Source organism: Xenopus laevis, chromosome 4L, assembly GCF_017654675.1.
Source record: "Xenopus laevis strain J_2021 chromosome 4L, Xenopus_laevis_v10.1, whole genome shotgun sequence".
NCBI lineage: Eukaryota > Metazoa > Chordata > Amphibia > Anura > Pipidae > Xenopus > Xenopus laevis.
Genome location: NC_054377.1, coordinates 76,055,168 through 76,081,666, shown reverse-complemented (window position 1 = coordinate 76,081,666; position 26,499 = coordinate 76,055,168). Strand labels below are relative to the sequence as shown.

Below are 26,499 nucleotides of genomic sequence, written 5' to 3'. Positions count from 1 at the left end.
TGTTCAGTGTATAAATAAAAACTGGGTAAATAGATAGGCTGTGCAAAATAAAAAATGTTTATAATATAGTTATATTATAAACATTTTTTATTTTGCACAGCCTATCTATTTACCCAGTTTTTATTTATACACTGAACAATTCCTTTAAATAACATGATATAGGTATGGCTTCCAAGATACATATTATTGGGATAGTTATGTTTTTTCTCTCTTGCTTTCTAGAGTGTCACTATACAGCACACTACAACAGGACTGTGAGAATTGTTTACAAAGCTTCCAATACCTGGATACCAGTGTAAAACATAGGCACCATGCATTCCAAAACAATGAGGCCCCCTTTGACCTTGATATCATATTGAAAATTCACATAGGGTGCTAAGGGGCAGCATGAGAAGGTGCTTTTTTGTTATTTGAATCAACCTGTACCTTATTTATAACTAAAGAGCACAATAGGAACCCTATGCAGTGTCCCTGTGGGGAACAGTAAAGTTCAACTGAAAATTGCGGGACTAAAGTCAAGTAAGCGACTTGCTGAATAGAATTAATAGAGTAAGTGATCTAAGTTATCCAGCTAAGACACAGTAGGGTTAATCTTTAAAAAATAAATTACAGCATCTGTGTGAACAGAATATTCTCTCTACTTATTTATATTTAGAAATGTAGGTGGAAGCTGCAGCGTTATTTTAATCTGTTGTGGCATTCTGCATTGGATCCAAGATCAAAAGAAACTATATTGCTGTACTCACAAGCAAGTATTTAGGCGGTTCCAACCCACAAGTATTAATGCATGTAAAAATACAGAAAAGGCACACAAGAAGCCTTGCAATTAACTGTATAGTGGAAAGTGAATGGACTTCTCCTAGTTATAAATACAGATTCCCATTTTAATAAAGGCTTACATTTTTATTTATGGACTGCCAAGTATTTTCTGTTTTTGTTTTTCCTCATGTTTGAAAAAAAAAATCAATGTCATATTTCAACTACAATGATTGTGAGTTGAGCTATAAATACTAGGATATAGCAAACACTGTATATGCAGTAGGACAGAGGGGATCGATGATCTGCTCACTCTGGGAGATGCTCTGATTACATCTTGTGAAGGAAGCAGAAGAGTGTTTTCTTTGCCCTGCTGCACAGAAAGCACACTTGACCTTTGGAAAATACTTTACTGCTTTACTTGCAAAACAACCTGGAGGAGAAGCGTGTATTTTCAGTACAAGCAATGTGTGAGCATACAGATGTCAGTGTATCTGAGCATGTGTCGACGTGAGGCTGGGAATACTGAGGAGGAAGACTATGTCAGTATTACACTGTGGTATAATTTGTCATACGCTTATTTCAATCATGATTAAGCAATCACTTAACTGGGTAATTAAAACTGCACTTTAAATCACGCAGAACTGTTGATTGCAGAGCATGCAGATGCAGCAAGCTTGGAATTTCAATTAAAACAAAAAATGCACTGATTGACCGTATTAAAGAAAGAATGCAACTCATGCGGCTAGCACAATCAAAGGCCAAAGCAGTTTCAGAATTATTTGGGTTGCCGTTTCTTTTTGCTCCTCAAACCTGTTTTCTTTTTCTGAATGTTCTGCTGGCGAGTTCTATGTTCTCTATAAAATAACTGGATTTTCCTTGCAGCAATGTTCATTTCCATGTCAGTTATGCTATGTTTTCCTATTCAATATGGAAAATACAAAATCAAAGCAACATTACTAAGTTCAAAGGAAAGAGAACGTATGTGAAGAAAGTAATGAAAGTAAACTGTTCCTGGCCCTGGAACTTTATCATTTTATGTGTCACTTCTAAGCTTTGTGAATTTAAATGAATAGCGAAAAAGCCATGGATATGACAGGCTGTGTGTCATTTTATTTCTGAGCTGAAAATGCTCTTTGAATAAATGTTGACATTACTGATCAGTAGCAGGGAAATTTGAAACAGCTTGTGACTATTTCTCGGCTGGTGGTCTAGAAAAAGTCATGGAGCAAATTGCCTGTTATCCATAGAGACATGCCAGCAAGCAGACATGGTGAGCCAGACTTTCCTCTGTGAACACCAAACATGATGACGCTTGCATTCTTAGGAGTGGTTATAAAGCAACACAAGTAAAACTTGTTAACTAGCATGGTGCAAAGTTGCCTTAGTTCAATAACCTATTGGCACTACATATACTGTATCTTCAGAAGGCTGATTATAACTACTTGATGATAAATTGGTATGGGTTCCTGAACCAATACAAATTTGTCCAGTGTGATTAAATAAACCGGGCAGTAATTGTGATTGTTATTCATCAAAGAAATTTGGTTAACTCGTATGTTGCAATGGTTCAACTGGCTGCAAGATATGCAGTTCCAATGCAACAACCTTATGTCAGCTCTGGCACTTGCTTATATAAACCAGTATAGAATTCTTTAACACAGCAGGTGCAATACTATTTGCTTAGCAAAGAAGGTTCCACTTCATACCCCCCAACTTAACTAGAAAGTAGGAACTCTGAGACTTAAAAAAGGAAGGTACAAATTGGGTCTTCAGTGTTCTGGCAAAGGGTTAATGGCATACATAATCAGTGTCATAGTCTACATGTCTCCCTGGTTATTAGATCAATAGTGATTATTTTTGGAAACGTTACTCCCTTGATATGTGTTAAAGGCAAATTCAACCCTAAAGTTAAAAAACCCTTGCCCCCCTACCCTACAAAAAAACCCTCCCCCCAGACTAAGTGTAACCCCGGGCAAATGCACACCCATTAATGATTAATACATATCTTAAAGGAGAATTCAACCCTTAACTTAAAAAAACTCTACAACCCCTACCTAACACAGACCCCCTACTCCCCCCAGCCTAAGTGTTACTCCATGCAAATGCCCCTAACGCTTTACTTACCACTCGGTGTAGATTCAGGCATCAGAGTTCACGGGCACCATCTTGAGCCACTTCGGTAATCTTCGGAATGACCGGCATGTTGGCGCATGAGCAGTTGGAGCAATTATCTGTTTCGTGACAACTGCGCATGCGCTGAAACTCACAAGGATTGCCGAAGTGCCATTCTCATTCCGTAGATTACTGAAGGGGCTCAAGGGAGGGGGGTAGGGTTTTTTAAGTTTAGGGTTGAATTGTCCTCTAAGATATGTATTAATGGGTGTGCTCTCAAACAGATCCCATAGTTATCTGATACTGACACAGTGTCAAATGACATGATTTTTGTCTGCTAATGCAGAAGTGTTAATAAAGTTATGTATTCTTGAAGAGAAGCATGGTGTCTGTGTGCAATTTCTCCTCTTTCTAAAGAAAGCTGCAAGCTCACGTGAGCCCCACCCATCTCTTAAGCAAAATATGTTTAGAAATATGTAGTAAATGGTTCCATGCCTATTTTGGCTTGGAGTCATTTGCCTTCAGGTATAGATTAACCAAGAAGTAATTTCACTGAGAAGACTTTGTCACATGAAACTGAGAGCAGATTTAACCACTTCTGTATATGACTTTTCTAAGTAAACATCACAGTTTATCAAACATGCTAAAAATATATGTTAACATTTGGAGAACTTTTATTGCGGTTAACAATATTCTGCTGACCCCAATAATATTTTCTATACTACTTCTATAGATGATGTCCTTGTCTTAAAATGACAATGCATACATTAATATGAATCTGATTCCCTCTTGCCTTTACTCATAATCTCTCCAAAAAAAAAATAGAGACCCACTGATTTCTCCAATGACACAAACTTTTTTACGTGTTGCTACATGTTTTATAGATATTTATATATCCTGCATACATTCTTGCACAGAGACATTTAAATACTAATACTGACTAACCTTGTTTATCCTCCTCATATTCACTGTCAGAATGCCCATCTCTTTCATCTTTCTCACTATCTGAAGTTTCCGTTGCCTCCTTTGATGGCTTGTTACTTTCCCCTTCATGGTCTAAATCATCTTTTTCATCATCTGAGGGTGACTTTGACTTTCCATTCACTTGATCATCAACCTGTCCTTCTTCATTAGTTTTCTCATCTGGCTTCTCTTCTTCCACTTCAAAATCCTCATCGTACTCTGGGAAAAAACAAAGCTGCACAATTATGTATTTCCTATCACCTTAAAATCATATCAGTATAGATGATCAAATTGCACTTGACAAGTAAATATGTAAAGCTGCAATTAGAAATGGTTTTATATTATTATATCATTATATTCTAATTTTGCAGTATTTAAATATGCCAATATAATTTTAGACATAATTGTATTTTAACTTGTAGATTTTAAATGATAACATAGTTAAAATTGTGTTATGTGAAATGTTGCCTGCATGTGATTTCACAAAATATGGGAAGTAGAGCCTTTTGCATTGAATTGAATAATACATTTTCACAAAATGTATTAGCAAATATAGTAGCATAAATAAATATTCTGCGCAATTATATGGTAATTTAGTAGGACCCCAGATAGAAGTGCAAAAGCTCTAAGGGGTGCAAGAGCATATAGTACATGACTCCCTCTCTCCAGCCCTTATGAGCACTGTATTCACGGGGTAGATGCTGTTCTTAAGGACAGAGTACTGTGACAATTAATTCAGGGTAGGAGGCAAAAAATTATAGATTGTACATGTTTTTGTACTTTGCACCATGGCTTACATGTTGTAAATCAGTCCTATAGTGATCACTTCATCGGCATACAGTTATGTAGGTAGGTTTTTAATAACATTGTAACACTAACACGATGGATAGAACATAGGATGGTGTATCAACCTAACAATGTGCCAAACAGTTTTGGAATGGGAGATAAACATGGGTAAGATGTATAAAACATGACTGACATGCTTCAACAAATGTCATAAACCATTTAAACTATATTTCAAGTTCACCATAGAGAGTTAAGCCTTATAACTCGTCTATTGTACTGTATAGTACAATTATATTATTTTCATTGATGTTACTTTAGTTTCATTATATTACATCAGTATGTCTCAGTATCTAGGCCTGAATTTACCATCTTTAGCTTCATCATCTGCTTCATACTCATCATTCTTATCCTCCTTTTTCCCACCCTCATATTCTTCATCTTCTTCCTCTTCATCCTCTTCATATTCCATGTCTGTTTTATCATAAGCAGAGGATGTTTCTTCTATCACTTTTTTTATTGTAACATCGCCTTCCTCATGTTCCTCATCTCTTTCAGTATCATTGATGGCTTCTTTATCCATCAAACTCTCATGTTTAAAATCTTCACTGTCCTTCTCTTCATTGCTATCATACTCCTCATCCTTTGCCTTCTTTGGTGGAGGAGAAGGCTTCTTATCAAGGCCCATTGCAATAATACACCTAATGTGATAAATTGTTAAATGTTAGATACAATAAGCATTTTAAGTTTTATTGTTAAAGTATAACAAAAAGGTAGTTACATTTTTTAAAATTGTTGGACCCACAGAATTCAGGTGATAAATGAAGAAACAGATTAAGGTGACCATTTATGGTCTAATAATGAAAGAAACCAGGAAAGTGTTAAAAGGAAAGTTGATATATGATCAATCATGAGTATTTGTTTCACCTTTAGCTCTGTAAACTTCACTTTTCGTTGGCTACAGCCATACTTTCTGGCAGTGTATTTAAATAAACTAATACCTGGATTACACATTAGTGATGGGCGAAAATATTTGCATCAATTTTTTTCGTGAAAACTTTTGAATTGCTAGATTTTCTTGTGAAAATGTTCGAATGGCTAGATTTTCTTGTGAAAATGTTCGAATTGCTCGATTTTTTCATGAAAACATTTGACTTTTTTTTAGGGAAAACATTCTAATTTCACAATTTTTTCGTGAACTTTCTGATTTCATGATTTTTCCCTAATTTTCCACCGTTTCACTAATTTTGCGGGAAATTCACGAATTTTTCGGCAAAGCGAAACGGGAGAGATTCACCCATCACTAGTACACATATTTTGTAGCACTGTATGCATTGTGATATTTTACAGATGGAACAACTCATTCATAAGTTAATGCTCAGACCTTGCAGCCAATTTTCCCCTATACTCTAATCATCTCTCACTAGCTCTGCCCAGTCATTTCAGGTGATCCAACTTGGTTGTAAATTATGCAGTGACTTTGAACAAATAAAAAGATTGACCAATGTTAGGAAGTCAGTTTGGCTACAATTATGGGCCTCAGGCTATTCGTGATGCTTCCATTATAGTAGGAAGTAACAGGAAGCAAAGTATAGCCACTGCCTTTAATTACAAAAGCAGCAAATCTTTGAAATGTCGTAGGCATTACTGCTGTTTCTTAGCGAATCCAGTATAATATATATATATATATATATATATATATATAATAAGCCTGTCCACAAAAAGGATCACTGTAAAACAAAAGTTTTTACTACTACTATACAACTGTATAGTGTTTCATGATTTAGGTCTGGGGCAAATAAAACTAAAAATAGGTGCATCATTTGTGCTAGGAACAGTAACAACAACCAATAAGATGTTTGTAGTCAAGACCAGAATATGATACCTGCTAACTGGTGGATGTAGACTACTTTATATGTAGGTCATTGAAAACTAGTTGCATATGAAATCATACTAGTGTAGGTAAGTAAAGGTTTTGCTCACCTTTATTCAGGCATTCCAGACATCGGCTGGGCCTGTTTCACAGTTGAAAGGGAGAGGGTTTTCCCTTGCCAGGTTAAAGAATTCCCTGTAAATTCTGTAGTTGGCCATCATGTGCTTGCTCTCTTTGGACCCCATTTGCTATACAGGGGGATTGGTACTGGAGAGCCTAAGGTGGATGTAGGCCTCAGTAGAGAAAGTCAGTGGAGCTCATTTACCAACACTGGGCACATTTTCACCTGGCCGGTAACCCTTTGGAACAAGTCAGATTGCTGCTTTCTGTGGATTTCTTGTAGCTAGCAGAATACAAACTAATCATCGATTGGTTGCTATGGCTTACTGCCCAGGTGCAAATGTGTTCTGTGTGCAAATGTTGCTCCACATTGTGAAGGAAGATCAGTAATAGCTAACGCTAAGGAGCCTATTTATTAAATCTCGATTTTTTTGCATTTTTAGAGATTTATTAGACCCCAAATCTGCTAAAAATCAGAATACAATATTACTCCAGCTAAAACCTGTCATGGTCATGTAGAAGTCAATGGCAGATGTCCCCTTTACAATTTGAAGAGGTCATGATCTGTGCTGGGTTTTGTATGATAATCTGTATATATTCAGGGTTTTCAGACGACAACTCAAAAAAATTGAGCGATTCGAGCGTCAAATCCAAAAAAGTTGTACAATTTGAACTTTCATTTGATTTTGTCGAGAACTTTTTTGAGTTGGTTATTTGATAAATGAGTTAAATTCATGGATGGGAGTCAGGGAGTTTGTATTTATAAAAAAAAATTAAACAAATTTAAGTTTTAGTAAATACCTGCCTAAGGGTGAGATTTAGGATTAGGACAGTTAGTTGAGAAGCCAAAGGCTTCAACAAGGTGACCAAGAGGGTTTGTACCCCCATGGTGTCATCTGCCAACCTAAGGACTCAAGCAGTTGGGCTCAGAAATAGGAGATTTCTGGAGTAATTCACCACTGTGAGCATTCTCCTAGCACTGGAGACTAATTCACCTATAAGTAGGTAATACTCAGTAAGTTGTACTATCTGTGCAGTGTCACCAAATAAATTGTTTAACATCCAATAAATATAGTATTAACTATTCATTGCAAAAACTCTGGTGCCCTAGTTATTGAGAGATCTGGAAAGAATGCTCTTCTAGACAGTCCTAGAGGCCAAACTTGTAGCTTAATTTGGATTAAATAGGAGGTTCAAATCATCAGTTATCCTATATATTTTAAGAAAATAGTGTTTTATATATATGCAATCTTGCTATTAGAGTGAGGTTGAAAAAAATTGGACTTGCCTATTAGTATGAACAAGAATAAGATCAAAAACCACAGCTCTGAAGGTTTTAGTGAGTGCAGCTGGATCATATAAGTGAAAGACTCTCTAATGTATCCCACACATCTGCATAATATAATAACATGCAACATGAAAAAAATTACCTGTAGCAGGGTGAAGCTCCTTCAATATTAACAAAGCCAAAATAGCCATTTTTTCCTCCCAGCCTTGCACCTTTGCGATGTTTATATTCACAGCAGGAGCTCAATCTATCTACCTGTATACAATTAATATAAAAGGTGAGGCTGAATGGGAAGCCACGATGCCGTCGAGATATTAAGTTAAAAGTTTCTGGAATGAAGAAGATAACATTAGTAAGTCTTCAATTCAGGCAATGCTTTCCAAAACCTTGTGTTATCTATAGTAATTAATTTATCCCTTTGAGATATATATATATATATATATATATATATATATATATATATATATATATATATATATATATAGATATAGATATAGATATATATATATATATATATATATATATATATCCATGAAAAGTAAATTTTTCTCAAAATGAGACTGTCACACTTGTATTTATTTATTTGTTTACCAATGAACGGGAAACTATCATGGCATAACTTACTGTATGCATGGGACAAATCTGCTCTGTATTTTCAACACATACTGGCATACTGCTGATCTTGGTCAAGGCATTTAAAATTGTGATAGAAATCTTGCTTATAAACAGTACAGTAGTTTATTTAGAAATAGTGATAAACATATGCAATACTGGATCAGAAACTGGCTCTTTATTAGCAATCATTTTTGGAAAAGGAATTTTCCCTTTTTTTCCTCTTCCACTCGGTTTTGTTACATAGATTCATTTCATCCCCATGCTGGTCAGACTTGCGACTAGATATAAAAGCTTGATTCTGCTTGTTTGCTAATAATTTGTCAACCGATATCCAGGTTTGGATGAAACCTGTGACAGATATCACAATAAAATACAGTTGGTAATAATCCAGTACCTCCTTCCTGAAGTCTGCCTTTGAAAACACATAGGTTTTCGCCTCCACAGTGTTGCTGAAATACTTTTATTTCATCTCTGAAGTCATTATCATCATGTGACAAGTGAACATTTTTTCCGAGGTAAACCATGGTGACTGCTACATTGCTGTGCAAAACTGTTTTATGGAACTTCCCAGAATCCTAGGAGAAAACACATATACCAAAGTACCAGTAAATAAAAAAGGCACAATTTCTATGTTAAAACATTTACTAGACCATATCAAGGAATGGGTTTTTTTGTTTGTTTTTTTTTAACATCAGTGGGGGGTTAGTTATCACTCCAAATTTATCGGTGAAAAAGCTAAAAAAAATCACACTTTTTTTATGTTTTTTTCAGGGGTTTTCCCAGAACTGATCAATGTGAGCTTTTTAAATAATAAATATGGTGTTGGGTATGGGAGTTTGGTGGTGTTTTTTTAAATAAAATAATTCGATAAATTCGGTGAATAATCCAAAAAATTTGTAGATACAATGTAAGACCCTCCTGCTTGAAGGAAATACTGCAGACTAAAACAAACTCTCAAGCAGGGACATCATCATCAGTGCAGTGATGCTCTTCAAGTGAAGGAACATGCATCCAATAGACACCTATTTATCTGAATGGAACAGGCAGACTGCAGCATAGTTAAGAGTTACCAGAAATACCATGCTTTACAGTATACTTGGACATGGGTACCCAATGAGTTCCTTGGTATGCTGGGCAAGGCCGTTCTGGTCACAAACATAACTGCTGCTTTATGATACTTTTAAAAGTATATAATACAATAATATAATGTCTGGTACCTTAGAGGTCAGTTCGAGCTCAATGGGTGCCGTGGTGGGGCGAAAGCGCCTTCCTCTGGATGATGTGCTCATAGTATGTTTGAGCTGTTTGGGATATTTTCTTTGAGGAGGGGGAGCAGGCATCACAAAGTTGTTAATAATGGGAAGTCGATAGGGTGACACTCCTACAGAATGGTCCATTGCGTTCATTAGTTTCATTAGATCCCTGTCAACCTGAAATAAAACAGCCCATTAAACTGTTAAGATTTTACAACATAGCTTCTTATATTTACCATACAGAGTGTGAGATTAATGATGTATTTCAGTCACATAAAACTTTGGCTATCCTTGACATAAGCTAAGCTGCAGCCAGTAAAAGGGTTGTCTATATGGCAATTTCTTGGCCAAAGTGATGTATCCTCAGAAGCTGGCATGTGCAGCCAACTGGCAAGACACACGGAGCTGTGAAAAGCCAGTATTTTGTGCTAGTGCTATTGAAGGCAAAGTGTAAAATGTAAAATCACTTGCAGCCATTATATTGGTTCTAAGAAGCAGGCTGTGAAGGAGTAAAAGGGTTAGCAGTGGGTGTGCGAACACTGATCCCATAGTTGATAATGTCACCTTGAAATAAAGACTTCTCTAAAAATTAAGACATTTACAGAATTCTACTTACAGTTTCTATAAATGGTCAGCCACCTTAACACATGGTTGTTATTCAAAATGTGCCATTCATGAAATAATTTCACCTTGGTGGGATGGTGGGGGGGGGGGAGTCACAATGCTCAAAGATCCGACAAGCTTTAGTGGCTAGCTTTAGGGAGGGAGATACATTCTAAACCTATTTAAAACTGTCCTTTATTATGTACAGGGCTTCTACAGCAATACTGTATAATGTTTACTTATTTTCTATGTGAATGCATATTTTTGTTTGAAAACTTTCTGTAATTTTCTGGCAGGCTTTTGGCAACAGTTCATGACTGTGTATTATCTAAAGTTTTACTGAAAGCAAAAGTGGAGCTTTGTTATAACAAAATAAAGATGGCTGAGTTCAGCAAAGCTGATAGCAAATATTGAGCATACACTTAATACAAACTTCTAAGAAAACTTTTTTAGAGGATAGAAATAAATTATTTTCACTTATGGTTTTACTGCTTTGGGGGGGTAGGGGCATCATTCAACATCTGGAATACAGAAAACATTATGGGGAATAATAGAGGGGAGAGAAAAATCTGTTATAGTATAATATAGTAGGGTTTAAGATAACACTAATGAAACAGAATAGCCTTTGACCAGTGCAAGTTCCAACACATACTGTACTATAGAGGGGGATGCATTCATTCTCTTTAAGTAGTGTGTTATTCACCTTTTGGCCAAGCATAGGAAATTTGTTCAAGACCTTATACCCTTATGTATAAGTGAGCTTAATAAATTACACTGATGTAACTATATGGGGAAGCAGATTGTGGGGTCTGCTTCCTCTATAGTTACGCCAGTATAAAAATTCTCCCTCCCCAGCTGCTCTACTACCTGAAAGTGAGCTGGAGGTGGGAGTGGGGAAATCGAATTTGTGCCTTTAATCTTAAAATATACTTGCAACTGAATGTGCAATCATCCACAATGCAAACTGTCTGTCATAATAGCTACATTCTTTCCTATATCACTTTCCTATATTATATGCCTGAACTTCGCTTTACTTTTATGCTGTGCAAGGCCTAGAGTCACAGATGGTGCTGGTCTTGCAATCCTTTCATAGCAGACAAGGAGGTTATTAATACACAAATACATTTAACAATACATTGTATTCAATGGAATGGTATTTCTCCAACCCAGACAGAGCAGTAAATAGAAATGTTTGCACATGTGCTATAAATAAGTTACTGCACTATTTCCCAAAGTATTTATCTTAAATTAGATCTGTAAGACTCTGACCCCTCTAGGGAACTGTTGTTCTTGCTCATCAGCTGACTCTTTTTGTCTTGATCCTGATGATGTCTTTGGTGCATTCCTAGATGGACAATATGCCTGAATAGGTTGCAGTCGAACTGGACGTTGCATATTTCCTGGTGCTGTATTTGGCCTGGGAGATGAAACCTTGGGATTTAGAAACAAAATATTGTTTATAATAGTATATCCCTTATCCGTTCTACAGCATTAATTTTCAAACATTTGCATAGGCATCGCATTTTGCCAAATGAAATACATTCAGTTACAGATATTTCATTTTTGTCGTTGTTGTACATGTATTCAAAGCTCATATTCTTCAGAAGGAAACAAAACCTAAATGATCACATATATATATATATATATATATATATATATATATATATATATATATATGTTGATTCACAACTAGTACTAGAGGTGATGTACAAAGCCTTTGAAGAGTTACTGCTGCAGTACCTTTTTTCCTGTTAGCCTATGCTGACTCCTAGTGGCCGACAGAACTATCACATTTTGGTTTAGTCCTGATACTATATTCAGCATAGTGCACACTTTATATTAATTGGCAAAAAATACAAAGGTGAAAGGCAAAAATAGAAGTGAAAATAGGGAAATGTAACAAGGCGCAAAACTTGATAACAACCACTAATTAGCTGTTTGCTTATTGGATGCTATAGGTGACTAGACAGACTAAACATTCTTTTGTTTTATAACCAAAGGAATAGCTAACATCTATGTCCCAGAGGAAATATATATCAAAATAAGGGACATATCTATCACCCAGTATGCCAATATGTATGTTACTATTCTTGTCCACCATAATTGGAAATAATAAGTGCTAGTTTCTGCTGTATTATAAGCATATCAATTTCTGGCAATGGATTTGAAACAATTATATATACAAATAGTAGCTGCACTCAAAACTAGATTATGATAGTACCACTGTATTTTAACTATAAGAAAGAAAAAAAACCTCTGCAAATATAGTATATATTTGAGTTAAAACTAATAAGCTTTTTTAATATTTATAAATGACCATGACTTTTACATTAATAGCCAGACACTGTCAGCTGACAGCTAACAAGGCATAACTGTATACAGCAAATGCGCAGCCTAGAAAAGTGTCAATATCCAATTATTATGATTCATGTATTTACTGTTTCAATGGGCTGCTCATAATGTAATAAAAAATACTTTATTACTAAATAGTAAAATGCTTGAAGAGCTGGTCCAGCCTGGATATAATGCTCTTGATGACATCCTAACTACAACCAAAGTCACTCTTTGACTTGACAGTATTAAAGGGGATGTATGGTCAACAATTGTAACCATGTTTTGGCTTTGGGGAGTGAATATAAGGATTTTTCAAATTGCAAATAATTTTTTATTAGCTGTTTCTTTAGTTGCTTGCAGCGCAATCATATCCCTCACATACTTGCTCATGCTTCAGCAGCGCGCAAAACCTTGACGGACCATGGCCATCTCTTCTTCTTGGCCCGTCTGCCTCTTCTGCTAGTCCCGTCCACCTATTAATCAAAAACGAGTAGGCAGTCAAGCAACGGTGGGAGTGACGGTGAGGCACATCAAGCAGGCATCTGCAAACAAGACTGCCTACTCGTTTTTCATTGGTAGGCGGGCAGGACTAGCAGAGGAGGCAGGCGGGCCAAGAAGAAGACACGGCCATGGGCCGTCAAGGTTTTGCGCGCTGCTGAAGCTTGAGCAGGTATGTTTGGGATATGATTACTCTGTAAGGAACTAAAAAACGGCTAATAAAAAATAATTGTTTGCAATTTGTAAAATCCTTATATTCACTCCCCAAAGCCAAAGGTGGATTAAATTTTTGACCATACATCCCCTTTAATTACTAGAGTTGTAACTGGCATATTGGTTATATTTTCTCTGCTTGGTACTAGCATGGTGCTGATATACAAGTTGCTACAAGCTTCTCAAATCTGGTAACCCATTCCCTAAAGTGCAAACAACAAGCACTTGCATAAAAAGTCATCAACAGTGTGAATGTCATTCATTTAATATCCTCAGAAGTATAATTTATTTCTGCAGCATCCTCATCAACCATATTACAGAATGTAAACTAGTTAACATGCTTGCCTGCAGCATTCCTTAAAAATGAAGCTGCATAAATTGATCTAAATGTTAAAAGTAATCTCCCTAAAATGTTGTATAATTTGTTCATAATTTCCAGGAACCATGACTATGTTATAAATTATATCCTAAATGGTGCTTGGTGATGTAATTTATGTCACATGTCTTAGTGTGTTATAATATAACAGGGGTGTATTATTTCATATATAAACTAGAAAAAAATATTTATACTGAAATTCAACATTGTTTTACCTTAATGGAGAAGGAAAGGTGAAATCAATAGGGTGTGCCAAAAGTTTGGCACCCCCCAGTAATTGTATTTACTTACCTGATACCCCCAGCTGGTGCTCCTGTTTGTAAAAAACTGCACTGTCCCAGGGGTTCTTCTCAGCAAACACCATGGAGTGATCTTCCACTTTGTTTTTCTTTGCTTCACTTGGCTGAGGCATGCGCAGTAAAGTGAAAAACCTGGCTTTTTAGTTAAAGTTCATCTTTTCACTCTACTGCAAATGCGAAACTGGGCGAATAAAGAAGATGCTGGAAGAGGACAGTTTTCTGCTGATAGTAACATCAGCCCAAGTTATCAGGTAAGTGAATATAATCAGTGGGGGATGCCTAACTTTTGGCACCCAGTGATTTCACCTTTCCTTTTCATTTATATTATAATGTCCTTTTCCTATTTAAAAAATGTTCATCTTTTGTTACCCTATCACCTGAAAGAACATCCATTAAAAAAGCAAATTTTCTCTCTGGCGAACGGACGTAACTCTGCAAATTCAAGTTACCTCTTGCGCCAGACTTGCCTTTGCCACCTCAGACCAGGCGAAGTGCAATGGAGTGGATAGGACTTCCTCAATTTTTTGTTGGAAAATTTTCTAAGTCCCAAAAAACGCTGGCGTCTTTTCCTTTTTTCTGAGTGAAAAGACCGTTTTTTTTTTTTGGGTAACCAGGTTCCCCCCTACATTTCCTAACATATGGCACATAAACTATACACTGGGCTCATGTGTAGGGCATTATAACAACTCTATTTTATTTTATTAAGGTTCCCTGGACTTGTGTAATGTAATGTATTTGCTGCAACGTTCGTTCAACTTTTACTTCCCGAAGTATGCAAATTAGCCAACGCTAGTGCAACTTCTAGCGCAAATTTGCCAGCATTAAGTGCCCTGGACGCAACTTCCCATCTTAGGGAATTAGCGTTGTTCTGGCAAATTTACACCTGGCGAACCATTCGCTGTTTAGGGAATTCGCCCTTTAGTGCTCTGTGCTCCAGAACCAACAAAGGGCCTACTCAGAACAAGGTTCACTGGGAGAATTCCCAGTACCCTGGCAGCCTAGTCTGACACTGGTACTAACCTTTAGAAAAAACGTTATACTTACTGATTCTGATGAGTCAGAGAGTTCCCTTTGTATTATCATCGGGCGAGTGACCCCGCTTTTAGGTCCTGTTGGTGGTCGAGGGGAAAATAAAGCAAATGTTTCTTCTTCAACAGTCTTTGATTGGTCAGCCTGAAATATAAACTCATTTTGTATTGACTAGTAAGTGGTTTCATGGAACTATCTCTGCTGAAAGCATTATAAGATGTAAACCAGGCTGTGCCCGAAAGAGCTTACATTCAAATCCTATGTGTGTTGTATATGTAAGGTTTAAACATTATGGGCAGATTCATCAAGGGTCGAATTTAGAAGTAATGGGAGTTTTATTCGAAATTCGAATAAAAATAGACCAACCGAAATTTATTAAAAAATTCTACGTTTTTTTCAGCGGGTGAATAGCCGTATTCGTTCGAATTCGAATAGTTTGAATCAAAGTAACATCGTATTCAATTGAATTTGATTCAAGGTTTTTTAAATTTGAATTGACTCCAAATAGATTCTGGGAGGTCCCCCATAGGCTAAACAGCAATTTTGCAGGTTTTAGAAGGCAAATGGTCGAAGACGAATTTTTAAAGAGACAATACATGATAACATTTTTTTTTTTTTTTAAATTCGAATTGAATTTGGACTATTCTCTAGTCGAAGTAGACAAAAATAGCCCGAAATTTTTTTTTACTTCAAATTTTCACTTAGACCCTTGATAAATCTGCCCCTTAAAGTAAGACAGCCTTACCCCATGATACACACGATATTTTGATCACCACTGTTGTGGAAATCAAAATTTCACTACCAGTTCCGTATCCCTTACCATTTATTTGAATGTAAGCGCTTTTGAGCAGTGCCTGCTTTACATCTACTATCACATATTGGTTGTTTTGTATAAACAATTGTATGATCAATACTTGCACCCATTTATTGTATAGCGCTGCAAAATATATTGACGCTTTGTAAATACAGGACTATAATTTGACAGGGTAGTTCTGGGTAAGCCACCATTTATAAATTGAAAACATGCCAGCACTAAACACAGATACCAATGATAATGATGCTACATCTTTCTATTCGGGCATTTCCTATTCATATTCCAGTCTCTTATTCAAATCAAGGCATGGTTGCTAAGGTAATTTGGACCCTAGCAACCAGAAGGGGCTGCAGATTGTCTTTTGACTTGGGTGCCAAGGCATCTTGGCCAACACTGCTGTAATGTAAAATTCAATCATTCGATCAATATTCATTTGATCATATAAAGGCAGTTTTTGGTTTTCCTGCTTTTGCATTCTACAGTCAATGCATTTCAATGAGAAATAAACATTTCTGCAATTTTATTTTGGAGGATGAAGATGCAGCATGAAGCATTCCCTTCCGAGAGGCGTGTTGTGTTGAACGTCAAAAGTCTCAAGTAGTTTACAGATCAGATTTTAACATCCGTTATTATTATTTCTAGACATGAGCAACTACATAGGACTTGTATCATGTGATTTGTCAACAAATTCCCTTGTAGTTAAGCCCATGCTCTGCTTAAAATGATGGTTATAACAGACACGTGATTGGAAGAGTCACAACTCCATAATATACCTTTATAATTTACAGTAAAAAAAGGTGTCTCGTTGAAAATAAAAGGTGCAATTTTAAATACAGAAAAAAAAAGTGCACTGGTCACATCAACATCTTTAACAGATATGTAGTCATATATTCCTTTTATACAATGATCACACACTAATAAGGGCCTAGTATCTTAACATTTGTATCCAAAAGTATTTGTATTTTGCATTAATTCCACCTTTCTGTAAATGTTCTATAATCTGTCTGTGCTACACATCCCTGTTTTGTCCCTCTGCTTCCTTCAACCCTTGTTACTGAGGAGAGTCACCCACCATAACAGCTTCTGTCCTCTTGGTGTCTGGATGTGACATGGGATGTTTAGGGCGGGGCTAACTCATGATTGGTTGAGCTCAGATGCAAAGCGTCCCACAGACTCAACTTCAGAGGTCAGACACTGGGGCAGTCATTGTGTTGGGGAATAATTTCAGTCAGATCACCAGATCATGTGCAAAAACGCCGGTGGGAGGGGTCATTCTACAAAATTCACTAAGGAGGGCCACATGGATTGTATTTAATTCAAATGCAATAAGTGCAGGCTAAAAACTTTTTAGAACTGTCCCTGATTCTTCCTATGATCTTATAGCCTTTCTCCATGTATTAGCCCCATGCAAAGATAGGCTGGGGCTTTGATGTAAAGGTCCATAATATTCATTTATGTCTATGAATCAAATTCAGTAACATTATTGTTGTTTATATTAAGGTTTTCTAATAATTCTTACATGCAAGAGTATGCCTGAACAATTGGAAAGGCAGCAAGTAAAGAGGAATGGCAGCTCTGGTGTTAATAAATCTCAGTCTGCACTGTTGGTCTCTACCAGGGGTTGTAGACATCAACACCAAATGCTGTTAAATGAGAACTAAAGCTTAACTAAAGAAATAGCTAGAATTGTTGTACATTATGTTTTGGACTTCTGTACCAGCCCAAGGCAACCACAGCCCTTTAGTAGCGAAGATCTGTGTAACCAAAGATGTCCCAGTAGCTCCCCATCTTCTTTTCTGCTGATTCACTGCACATGCTCTGTGCTGCTGTCACTTACTGAGCTTAGGGACAGACTGACAATATACAGTACACATAGACTATATATGTCACATAATAGGGCCGATTAATAATCAGTACAGATAATTACTACATGGCAGCATAGAAACCAGTGCAACTAGCATCAGAATTTAATAATCAGCCTTGTAGTATCAGCTTAAATTACATATAAACCTCATTTTCTGCTTGATAATTTTCAACTACCCCTAAGCTTAGCTTCTCAACAGCTGCTCAGAGCCCACTGAGCATGCTGGTGCAAAAAATTCTGTGTAGAAAATATGGCATTTTTAGGCATATTCCTTTTTAAGGTTTAGTTATCCTTTAAAACAGGCTACAGAAACATGTCGGGGCTGCTGCATTAGGCAGCAAAGATATATATATATATATATATATATATATATATATATATATATATATATATATATATATATATATATATATATATATATATATATATATACTTATATATTCATTCGAAAATGCTGACGCACACCAGGATTTTTCTTCAAAAATGCTTATTTTATTGATCGACGTTTCGATCCCCAGAGGGATCTTTATCAAGATAACAACACACTGAACTGTGAAACAGTTCAGTGTGTTGTTATCTTGATAAAGATCCCTCTGGGGATCGAAACGTCGATCAATAAAATAAGCATTTTTGAAGAAAAATCCTGGTGTGCGTCAGCATTTTCGAATGAATATACAACTATCCTGTTCAGCACCCAGGTAATTGGCACTATAGTGTGTGCCCAAGTCTATGCATATATATATATATATACTGTATATATATATATATATATATATATATATATATATATATATATATATTGTTTTTTAATGTTCTTAAACACTGAACTGAAACAAATATTTATTTTAACTAGGGATGGGCGAATTTGACCCATTTCGTTTTGCCAAAAATTCGCCACCGGCGTCTTTTTTTTTCACGCAAGACGCCATACAAGTCAATGGGTGTCATTTTTGCGGCGAAACAAGGCAAAAAATGTGCCCATCCCTAATTATCAACAGAGTAGCATCATTAGTTATAAAAAACACACATGAATCGTATTTTACCTTGATTCTTTGGATTCGTTCTCTTCTTGCAAACGTTTCCAATTTTCTTTTTATTTCAATTTGGTGGTGGCGCTAAAATAAATAATTAATGCAGAATATGAAAGATCTATTAGACCCTTCTATAGAATCTTAGGATTTCCTGCTTTTGTGATAAGTATAGGAAGAAATCTTTATAATTATATTATAATCTTAACAATTATATTACAGTATAATCTTATATTATAATCTTTATGATAAAAAAGTTATTTCTCATTTACACCAAAAACACAGATACATAAATTTAAAACGTTTATAGACAAATCTAGAAAGTTGATTCCTGAAGGAATACAAATAATGTCTGCAATCTAATGATTCAGTAATTGTTATTCTGAGCACAGAACTCCTTCAACAACCTGATCCAACTCTACGTAGTGCCAGCCCCGGATTTACAAACTTGCCGCCCCAAGGCCGGCTCTACTCATCACCCCCCTGCTCCCCTGCCAGTGCTGTCCCCTTTGCTTCCCCTGTCCAGCACTGTTACCTCCACTTCCGGTTTCCCCCTGTCCAGCGATGTCCTCTTGCCTTCCAGGGCCTTCCGCTTTCTGTGTGTGCGTATGCGCATAGCTTAATACTCGGGAACAGAACTGTGCCGTCCCCTTTGCTTCCCCCTGTCCAGCACTGTCGCCTCCACTTCTGCTTCCCCCTGTCCAGCGATGTCCCTCCCCTTCCAGGTGCCGTCCTCTTCCCCCCAGTATGTGCGCACGCATGCGCACATCTTAACACTTGGGAACAGCACTGGAGACTGACGTGAGACTCCAGTGCTAGTTACTGATGCGGCTAGGCCGCCCCTGAAATTGCGCTGCCCTAGGCCCGGGCCTATGTGGCCTTGCCACAAATCCGGGCCTGCGTAGTGCACCCATTCCAGTAGGTTACAATAAATTCTCATGTAAAATGCAGTGAAAGCAACACTGATTTTTTGTGTGTGATATTTTACCCTTTAACACCTCAAGTCAGATTTTACACTTGGTTGTACACACAAAAACTACACAGAACTACAGCATTACAGAATTACAATATCATGGCATTCAAATTGCAATATATATGTAGGGAAGTAATAAATTGTTTACCCATTTATTGTGCAATCCCCTAAAGTCTGCCCACTAAAGGGCCCCTTAGTTTTTACAGGAACTAGACTCACCTACTGGGTCAATGTATAACCCCTGGAGTTCTATATCTTAACGACTAGATGGCAATATGTAATGATATATAAGCTGAGCACACATTCTCAGGGACCTTTTTGCTATATAGCCTAGAAAGGATAGGCTACTCACTTTAATAGATCATTCTGGGAGTGATATTCAGAGCTATTTGTCCAAGCAACACAGGCTCCACTGAGATGTATGAGTGGGATTAGATTCTTGGGTGTATTATAACCCAGAAGTAGGGACTATCCCCTGTATGTAATATAAAGTTTACCCAAGAGCATTAACCCATAGCAACCAATAAGATGTTTTCAATTAAATCAGTAATTTCTACCTGCTGATTGGCTACTATGGGAATAGCCTTCCATATATATTACATTTTTACACAGCTTTCAAATATGTTCCATAGTATCCTGCAGTCATTTTGTTAACTGGTGACATAATCACATTACCAAAGATATAAAAAAGATAATGTCAGTTTTGCTTATTACAAGTAAAAATCTACCATGCATATTAAATACATGAAAACTGTGTTGGTGTCACTTGTTTCAGAAATGTAAGGCTTTGACAGACATTCTAAATGCTGGATAAATGCTCATGCATATGTGTTAAAGGGATAATCATTTTCACCCCACACACATCATAGGAGAGCTAAGTGACTTTCTTTGATGAAAGAAGAGTCATTATTAAACTCTACAAAGAGAATAAACAATCAGTCTGACAAATGAGATAAAAAATGGTTCTTAGAAAATGAAAGTTCAACTCCACCATGAAGGCACCCAATAGATAACTGCCACCTCCACATAGTTAGTAAAAGCAAATTATGTGATTAAAAATTCAGCCTGGAAACTGGACTTTACACAGTGCTTTACAGAGATTATACATCATTCCCTGCCCCAATGAAGCTCGCAGAGTAAGGTGCCTATAGAATTCACATAGTAGTGTCACTGCTTATCCAGGTGTAAGAAGGAACAACCTTACTAAATAGAGCATCTAAAGTTATTTCCAAAAACCTTTTCGGTAGTATTTTAAGTACTTTCCAGGGAGAGAATGAAAGCCACTCACACTCAAAATGTATTGCAGATGAGGGTTGAGGGTCTTCCTCAGGGTGGGACTGGGCCGGTGGGACACCGGGTAAAAACCAGATGGGCCCCGCAACCCATCTCAACCTCCTCCGGCCCCAATTGCAGCCGTAATAATTGGACAGATATGGATGGGGCCCTCGGGGGGAGGGTTGCGCCTGAGATGGGGGATCTGTAGGGGGGTTACAGCAGAGGCAGGGGGGCTTGAAGGGGGGTAGAGACCGCTGTGGCGGAAGTCCCGGTGGGCCTCCGACCCTTCAGTCCGACTCCCTGGTTTACCCTCTCCCATCTTGGAGTGTCCTAGTTCAATGCTTTTGCCAATTTAAATATGCTGCCTTAGTACTGATAATTATTCATGTTAATGAGACAATCCCTGATGATGTGAATACTATAGTGATACTGCTGATCTAGATGAGACTTTGTATATTAATTGCAAAAGAAAGGTGGCCCAGCTGCAAAAGTGAACCCTATTCTTAACATGGATTTTGTCGTTACAATGCCTAAAGCAATATGTGCAGGTGTATTGAATGCTAATGTTTCTTGGCATTTTGTTGAGGCATGGTGACAAATCCCCATGTACAACATATACCTCATTTTATTATTAAAGCTGACAAAAAAATAAATTATTTCTATTCCTAGAGTGTCGGCGCATGAAGAACTTGATTATTTCTGTAAACGGTTAAAAATAAGCTTTGTGCAGAAGGATGATCATCAGGTTACTATGACAGCAATTGCCTTAGCAACACATTGTGCAGTATGACAAATTAAATAGTGTTTAAATCAACGAGACAAAACTACTTGGCAGTGACCTATCTAGGTACACATTTATGAAACAAGCATTAAGGTGCATTACATGAAAAGAAGAAGGTAGACAGAAAAATATGAAATTAGAGTAAGAATGTTTAACCTTGCAGGTTACCAGAGACCAGTTGGCATATTAACATTTGCAAATAATGCACAATTAAAATTTTAATTTCAGGTACCAACTGTGATTTTAGTATTGACCTTGCATCTGACAATTCTTTGATACAGGAATGCTGGATTGTCTAGTTTATTCCTATCAACATACTATCATACTGGGACTTGAGAACTTTGCATTAAGAAAACATCTGCTTCAAAGTAAATATTTTACATGTAAACAGCAGATGTAATTCATATGTCAAATTGATCATTTCCCCTCTGAGGCAAATTAGAGTGAGGCATCAGATGGTTTTTTTTGCAGTTTGGTAGGGTTTACATGGACGTAAAAGGTTGAACTTGATGGGCGTGTGTCTTATTTCAACCTGTTATTATGTTGCTATGTTTTCAAATTATTCCCTAGAAACCGAGTTTTTTCATTGCTTTTAGGGATGCACCGAATCCAGGATTCGGTTCGGGATTCGGCCAGGATTTCGGCCTTTTTCAGCAGGCTTCAGATTTGGCCGAATCCTTCTGCCTGGGCAAACCGAATCCGAATCCTAATTTGCATATTCAAATTAGGGACGGGGAGTGAAATCGCGTGATTTTTTGTCACAAAACAAGGAAGTAAAAAATGTTTCCCCCTTCCCACCCCTAATTTGCATATGCAAATTAGGATTCGGTTCGGTATTCAGCCAAATCTTTCAAAAAGGATTCGGGGGTTCGGCCGAATCCAAAATAGTGTATTCGATGCATCCCTATTTGCTTTATATTTTTGTTTTAAGGAAACCTTTGTTCATGTATGATGTATTAGTTGATACATTTCTTCATTTCAGCCATACTGAGCATGCTCCTGAGATTTATTAAAGTCAGTTATTACAAGTCAAATTCCTCTGATTCAAATTTTAACATCTTAAGGCCCCCATACACGAGCCGATAAAAGCTGCAGACAGACCGAGTCGGCAGCTTATTGGCCCGTGTGTGGGGCCCTCCAATGGGCTTCCCCGATTGATATCTGGCCAAAAGTCAGCCAGAGTCGATCGGGCAGGGTAAAAGATCCCGTCGGATCGCAGCCGCATCTGTTCGTTGATGCGCTCCCGCAATCCGACCACCTGTATGGCCTCCATTCTGATCGGATCAGTCTGATATTGCCCACCTCAAAACGAGAGATCCGCTCGTTTGGCGATATCTTGCTGTATATGCCCACCTTAAGAGGGGTTGCACCTGGCATGGTGAGCAGCTAGTTATACACATTTTATTTTAAATGCTTTCACTCTCCTGTTCCTCATGAATATAGCATTAGCAAACACAGGAGCCATTATTTTCATCAGAGCTGGGATGCTGGGTTTGATTCCAGCCAGGGCACTATCTGTGACGTTTGTATGTTTTTTTTTTGCATGTGTGAGTTTCTTTCCACATTTAAAAACATACATGCAGGTGAAGTGGCTCCTGATAAATATGGTCCAAGTGAATGTGATAGAGATCTTAGCTGTAAGCTCCAATAGGGTAGTGAATGATGTATAATCTCTATAAAGTGCTGTGCAATATGTTGGCACTATATCAATAATAGTTAAAACTTGTTTTGCAAGGTAAATTGTCCTTGTACTAGATATGAGCCAGTTGACATATACAGTCTAGGACAAAAAAAGAGGGCAAGCTTTGTGAGTGCTTAATTTTTAATCCTCCATTTCTTGTCACTGCACATGCATTAATAAAAGTCACAAAGGGATTTATATAATCCAAATACATATCTTTATCAATAAACAAATTGATAATGATCTGCCATTAGCTCTTCTTTGGGCACTGTGTGTAATAATAGATAATGTTACATTCCCACGCAAAACGAAGACTCAAACACTGCAATGCAGCAGTAACATCATCCATTAAAGGAAAAGTCAAGCCGCTTTTTTATTTTAGTATCCCTGTGTAGCCTACCTTAGCCCCATGTGAACCGCATTAGTTGCGCTTTGAAAAGCGATCCAGTTTCCCTGCACCGTCGCATTCTTTGAACCATTGCGCACTGACTAACCCGGCGGCCATTTTTTCCTGTATGCGCTCTTCCTGATCAATGCGCATGTGCCAATAGCCCCATCCTCCTGACCTTTTTTAAAAATAGCTTACTTAGATTTTGGCAGTGCAATAGTTAATCTCTCTGCTCCCTTGCTCTCCTCGCTGCAGTCAGATGAAATATGGGCTAGCAGCAGCGGAGCAGAGAGTTAAAACGGCACAATACAGCGCCCATAGCAACAACAAAAGACTATTTTATCTATTGGCTGAACTAAGCCACAGGCGTGTCTTCAGAGGTCACTCTTAATGCAGCTTGATTATTTTGCCGACGCTAAACACAGTCATCTGCGCATGTGCTAGATTTTTTTTGTGAACTGCGCATGTTCGTATCGCCAAATTACAGCGCACATTCCTAAGGGAGGGGGGAGAGAGGCTGACAGTGCTGGAAACCAGCCGGAAGAGAAAAACAACAGTGCTTCTTAACGGATTACTTGTCAAGGACTGCAGTGGTCGGTATGTAAATCATGCTAAAAGGCTTTTTTAGATAAAATTTGTGTTAGGGGAGTTGACATGTCCTTTAAGGATTCTTTACATTTAATGAATTCGTTATGGCCACCGGACAAACAATACTATTAAAACATAATCTTTATTGTTATCAAATTAAAACAAGTCATTACATATTAGTTATCTATTACTTGCCTATTAGTGCAGATTCTCCATACCATGCTATTACAGGTATGGGGCCTGTTATCCAGAATGCTCAGGACCTGGGGTTTTCAGGATAAGGGATGTTTCTGTAATCTGGATCTCCATAACTTAAGTCTACTAAAAAAATCATTTAAACATTAAGTAAACCCAATAGGATTGCATCCAATTTGGATTTATTATATCTTAATTGAGATCAAGTACATTTAAAAAATTATAATCTGCAGTAAATACTGAGGAAAACATTTGCATCCTACCTCCATATCAATGACCTTCTGGAATATGGCTTGGGCAAGGCATTGTCTGATATATTTCTGATGGTCACGTCTCATAGAATTTATTTTGTATTCTTTTTCAGTTAATATTCTTCCACTTCTTGTTATCTGTAAATTGAAGTACGAATGTTATATTATGTGAAACATTAACAACCCCTACAAACACGTTTCATTTATAAACATAAAATATTACATTATAACTTGAATTACCAGGTTATTAGGAGAATTATCATGGATTCTGCTCAATAAGATACAACTCCGGAATTACAGCCTGAAATTTGGGTTGATATTTAACTTTTATTAACTTTATCTTAAGGTATTTTCATGAAATTTTGGGATGTGACTAGCACATTAAATTGCACCAGAAATTCAACAATTTAGAAAAAGGGTTGATTTCTAATTGAAATCAATATGGGCTGCTATATTAAAGGGAATTCGGAGATAATAAGAACTGCTTTATCACTTCTCAAATAAAAGTAAAAACTGGAATAAGAATGGCTAGATAGAGCATAAGGAGTCAAGGTATATTGTAAAAAAAAAATAAGAAGTTAAACTTGTTTGTTAATTTATCTCATACGTTAATTATTTTTAATGAATATCTCCCAATTAAACACATTTATAACAGGGCTTCATCTTCTGTAGAATACATGCACATTATTGAATTAGAAGCAGAATCATACCAGCCCAGCTCTTTGAAGGTGTCTTCTTATTCTAGTATTGTTGAAATACCCTGTCAAGTGTTTGTCAGTGAGACTGTTGTATGCGGACAAAGGTCTGTAAGAGAAAGAAAGAAGGAACATTTTTTATGATACAATCTATACAAAATTATAATGATGGTCAAATACAGGCTGCTCCTATAAAACTGCCTTACAATGAACTGTCATTTATCAATTATGCATATAACACTTGGGGGGGGCACTAGTACATTGTAGGACTTATTTATTAAGTGCAAATGCAGTTATAGTCCCACAATTGTTGGTACAGTCATCGCACAAATCTGCAGCTTTCATTAAAGGTACTTGCCTCTAAAGCCACATCTTTTGGTGTGAAGAACAAATGTGCCCCACCAGTCTTTTTGGATAATTGACACACAGTGCACCTTGATAAGGGGAAGCCTGAAGCTACTGCCCCTTTCATTCCCACGGTTGCTTGAAGCAATAGATTCTGCATTGGGGTTCATACATTTGGGCGTTTTTACCCTCCGCTCCCCTGTGGTCAGTTTTCCTGCTTTCAACCAAAAAGGAGTACAGAACGAAACAGCAGCAAAAATACAAGTGGGTCAGTACCCACTTAATGTCAGTTAGCAACCTACCTAAATCTCTGACAGTAGAGTACTGGGTTAGCACCCTAGTTATGGAAAGCTAAATGGTTGGCAGGCTAGTGAAGGTTCCTCAGTAGTGATGGGCGAATTTATTCGCCAGGCGCGAATTCGCGGCGAATTTGCGCGTCAAAATTTGTTTCCGAAAAAACGGTCGCAAATTTTGCGCCGTTTCACGAATTTCGCACGAAATTC

At 37.2% G+C, this 26,499-nt stretch overlaps 1 protein-coding gene across 4 annotated transcripts in view; it reads right to left on the bottom strand.

Moving 5' to 3' along the window:
- erich3.L (glutamate rich 3 L homeolog) overlaps positions 1–26,499 on the bottom strand; it is a 58,824-nt gene that overhangs the window by 19,822 nt on the left and 12,503 nt on the right. For 3 of the 4 annotated variants that reach the window (XM_041590347.1, XM_018258191.2, XM_041590348.1), the window contains exons 2-11: positions 25,667–25,760; positions 24,969–25,094; positions 18,840–18,911; positions 15,134–15,262; positions 11,639–11,800; positions 9,731–9,943; positions 8,908–9,088; positions 8,041–8,227; positions 4,987–5,318; positions 3,817–4,053 (exon numbers count right to left, since the gene is read on the bottom strand). In XM_041590347.1, coding sequence (XP_041446281.1) covers positions 3,817–4,053; positions 4,987–5,318; positions 8,041–8,227; positions 8,908–9,088; positions 9,731–9,943; positions 11,639–11,800; positions 15,134–15,262; positions 18,840–18,911; positions 24,969–25,094; positions 25,667–25,760 — 1,733 coding nt within the window. Of the gene's footprint in view, positions 1–3,816; positions 4,054–4,986; positions 5,319–8,040; positions 8,228–8,907; positions 9,089–9,730; positions 9,944–11,638; positions 11,801–15,133; positions 15,263–18,839; positions 18,916–24,968; positions 25,095–25,666; positions 25,761–26,499 lie in introns of those variants that run through there. The other variant, XM_041590349.1, reaches the window with a different exon arrangement.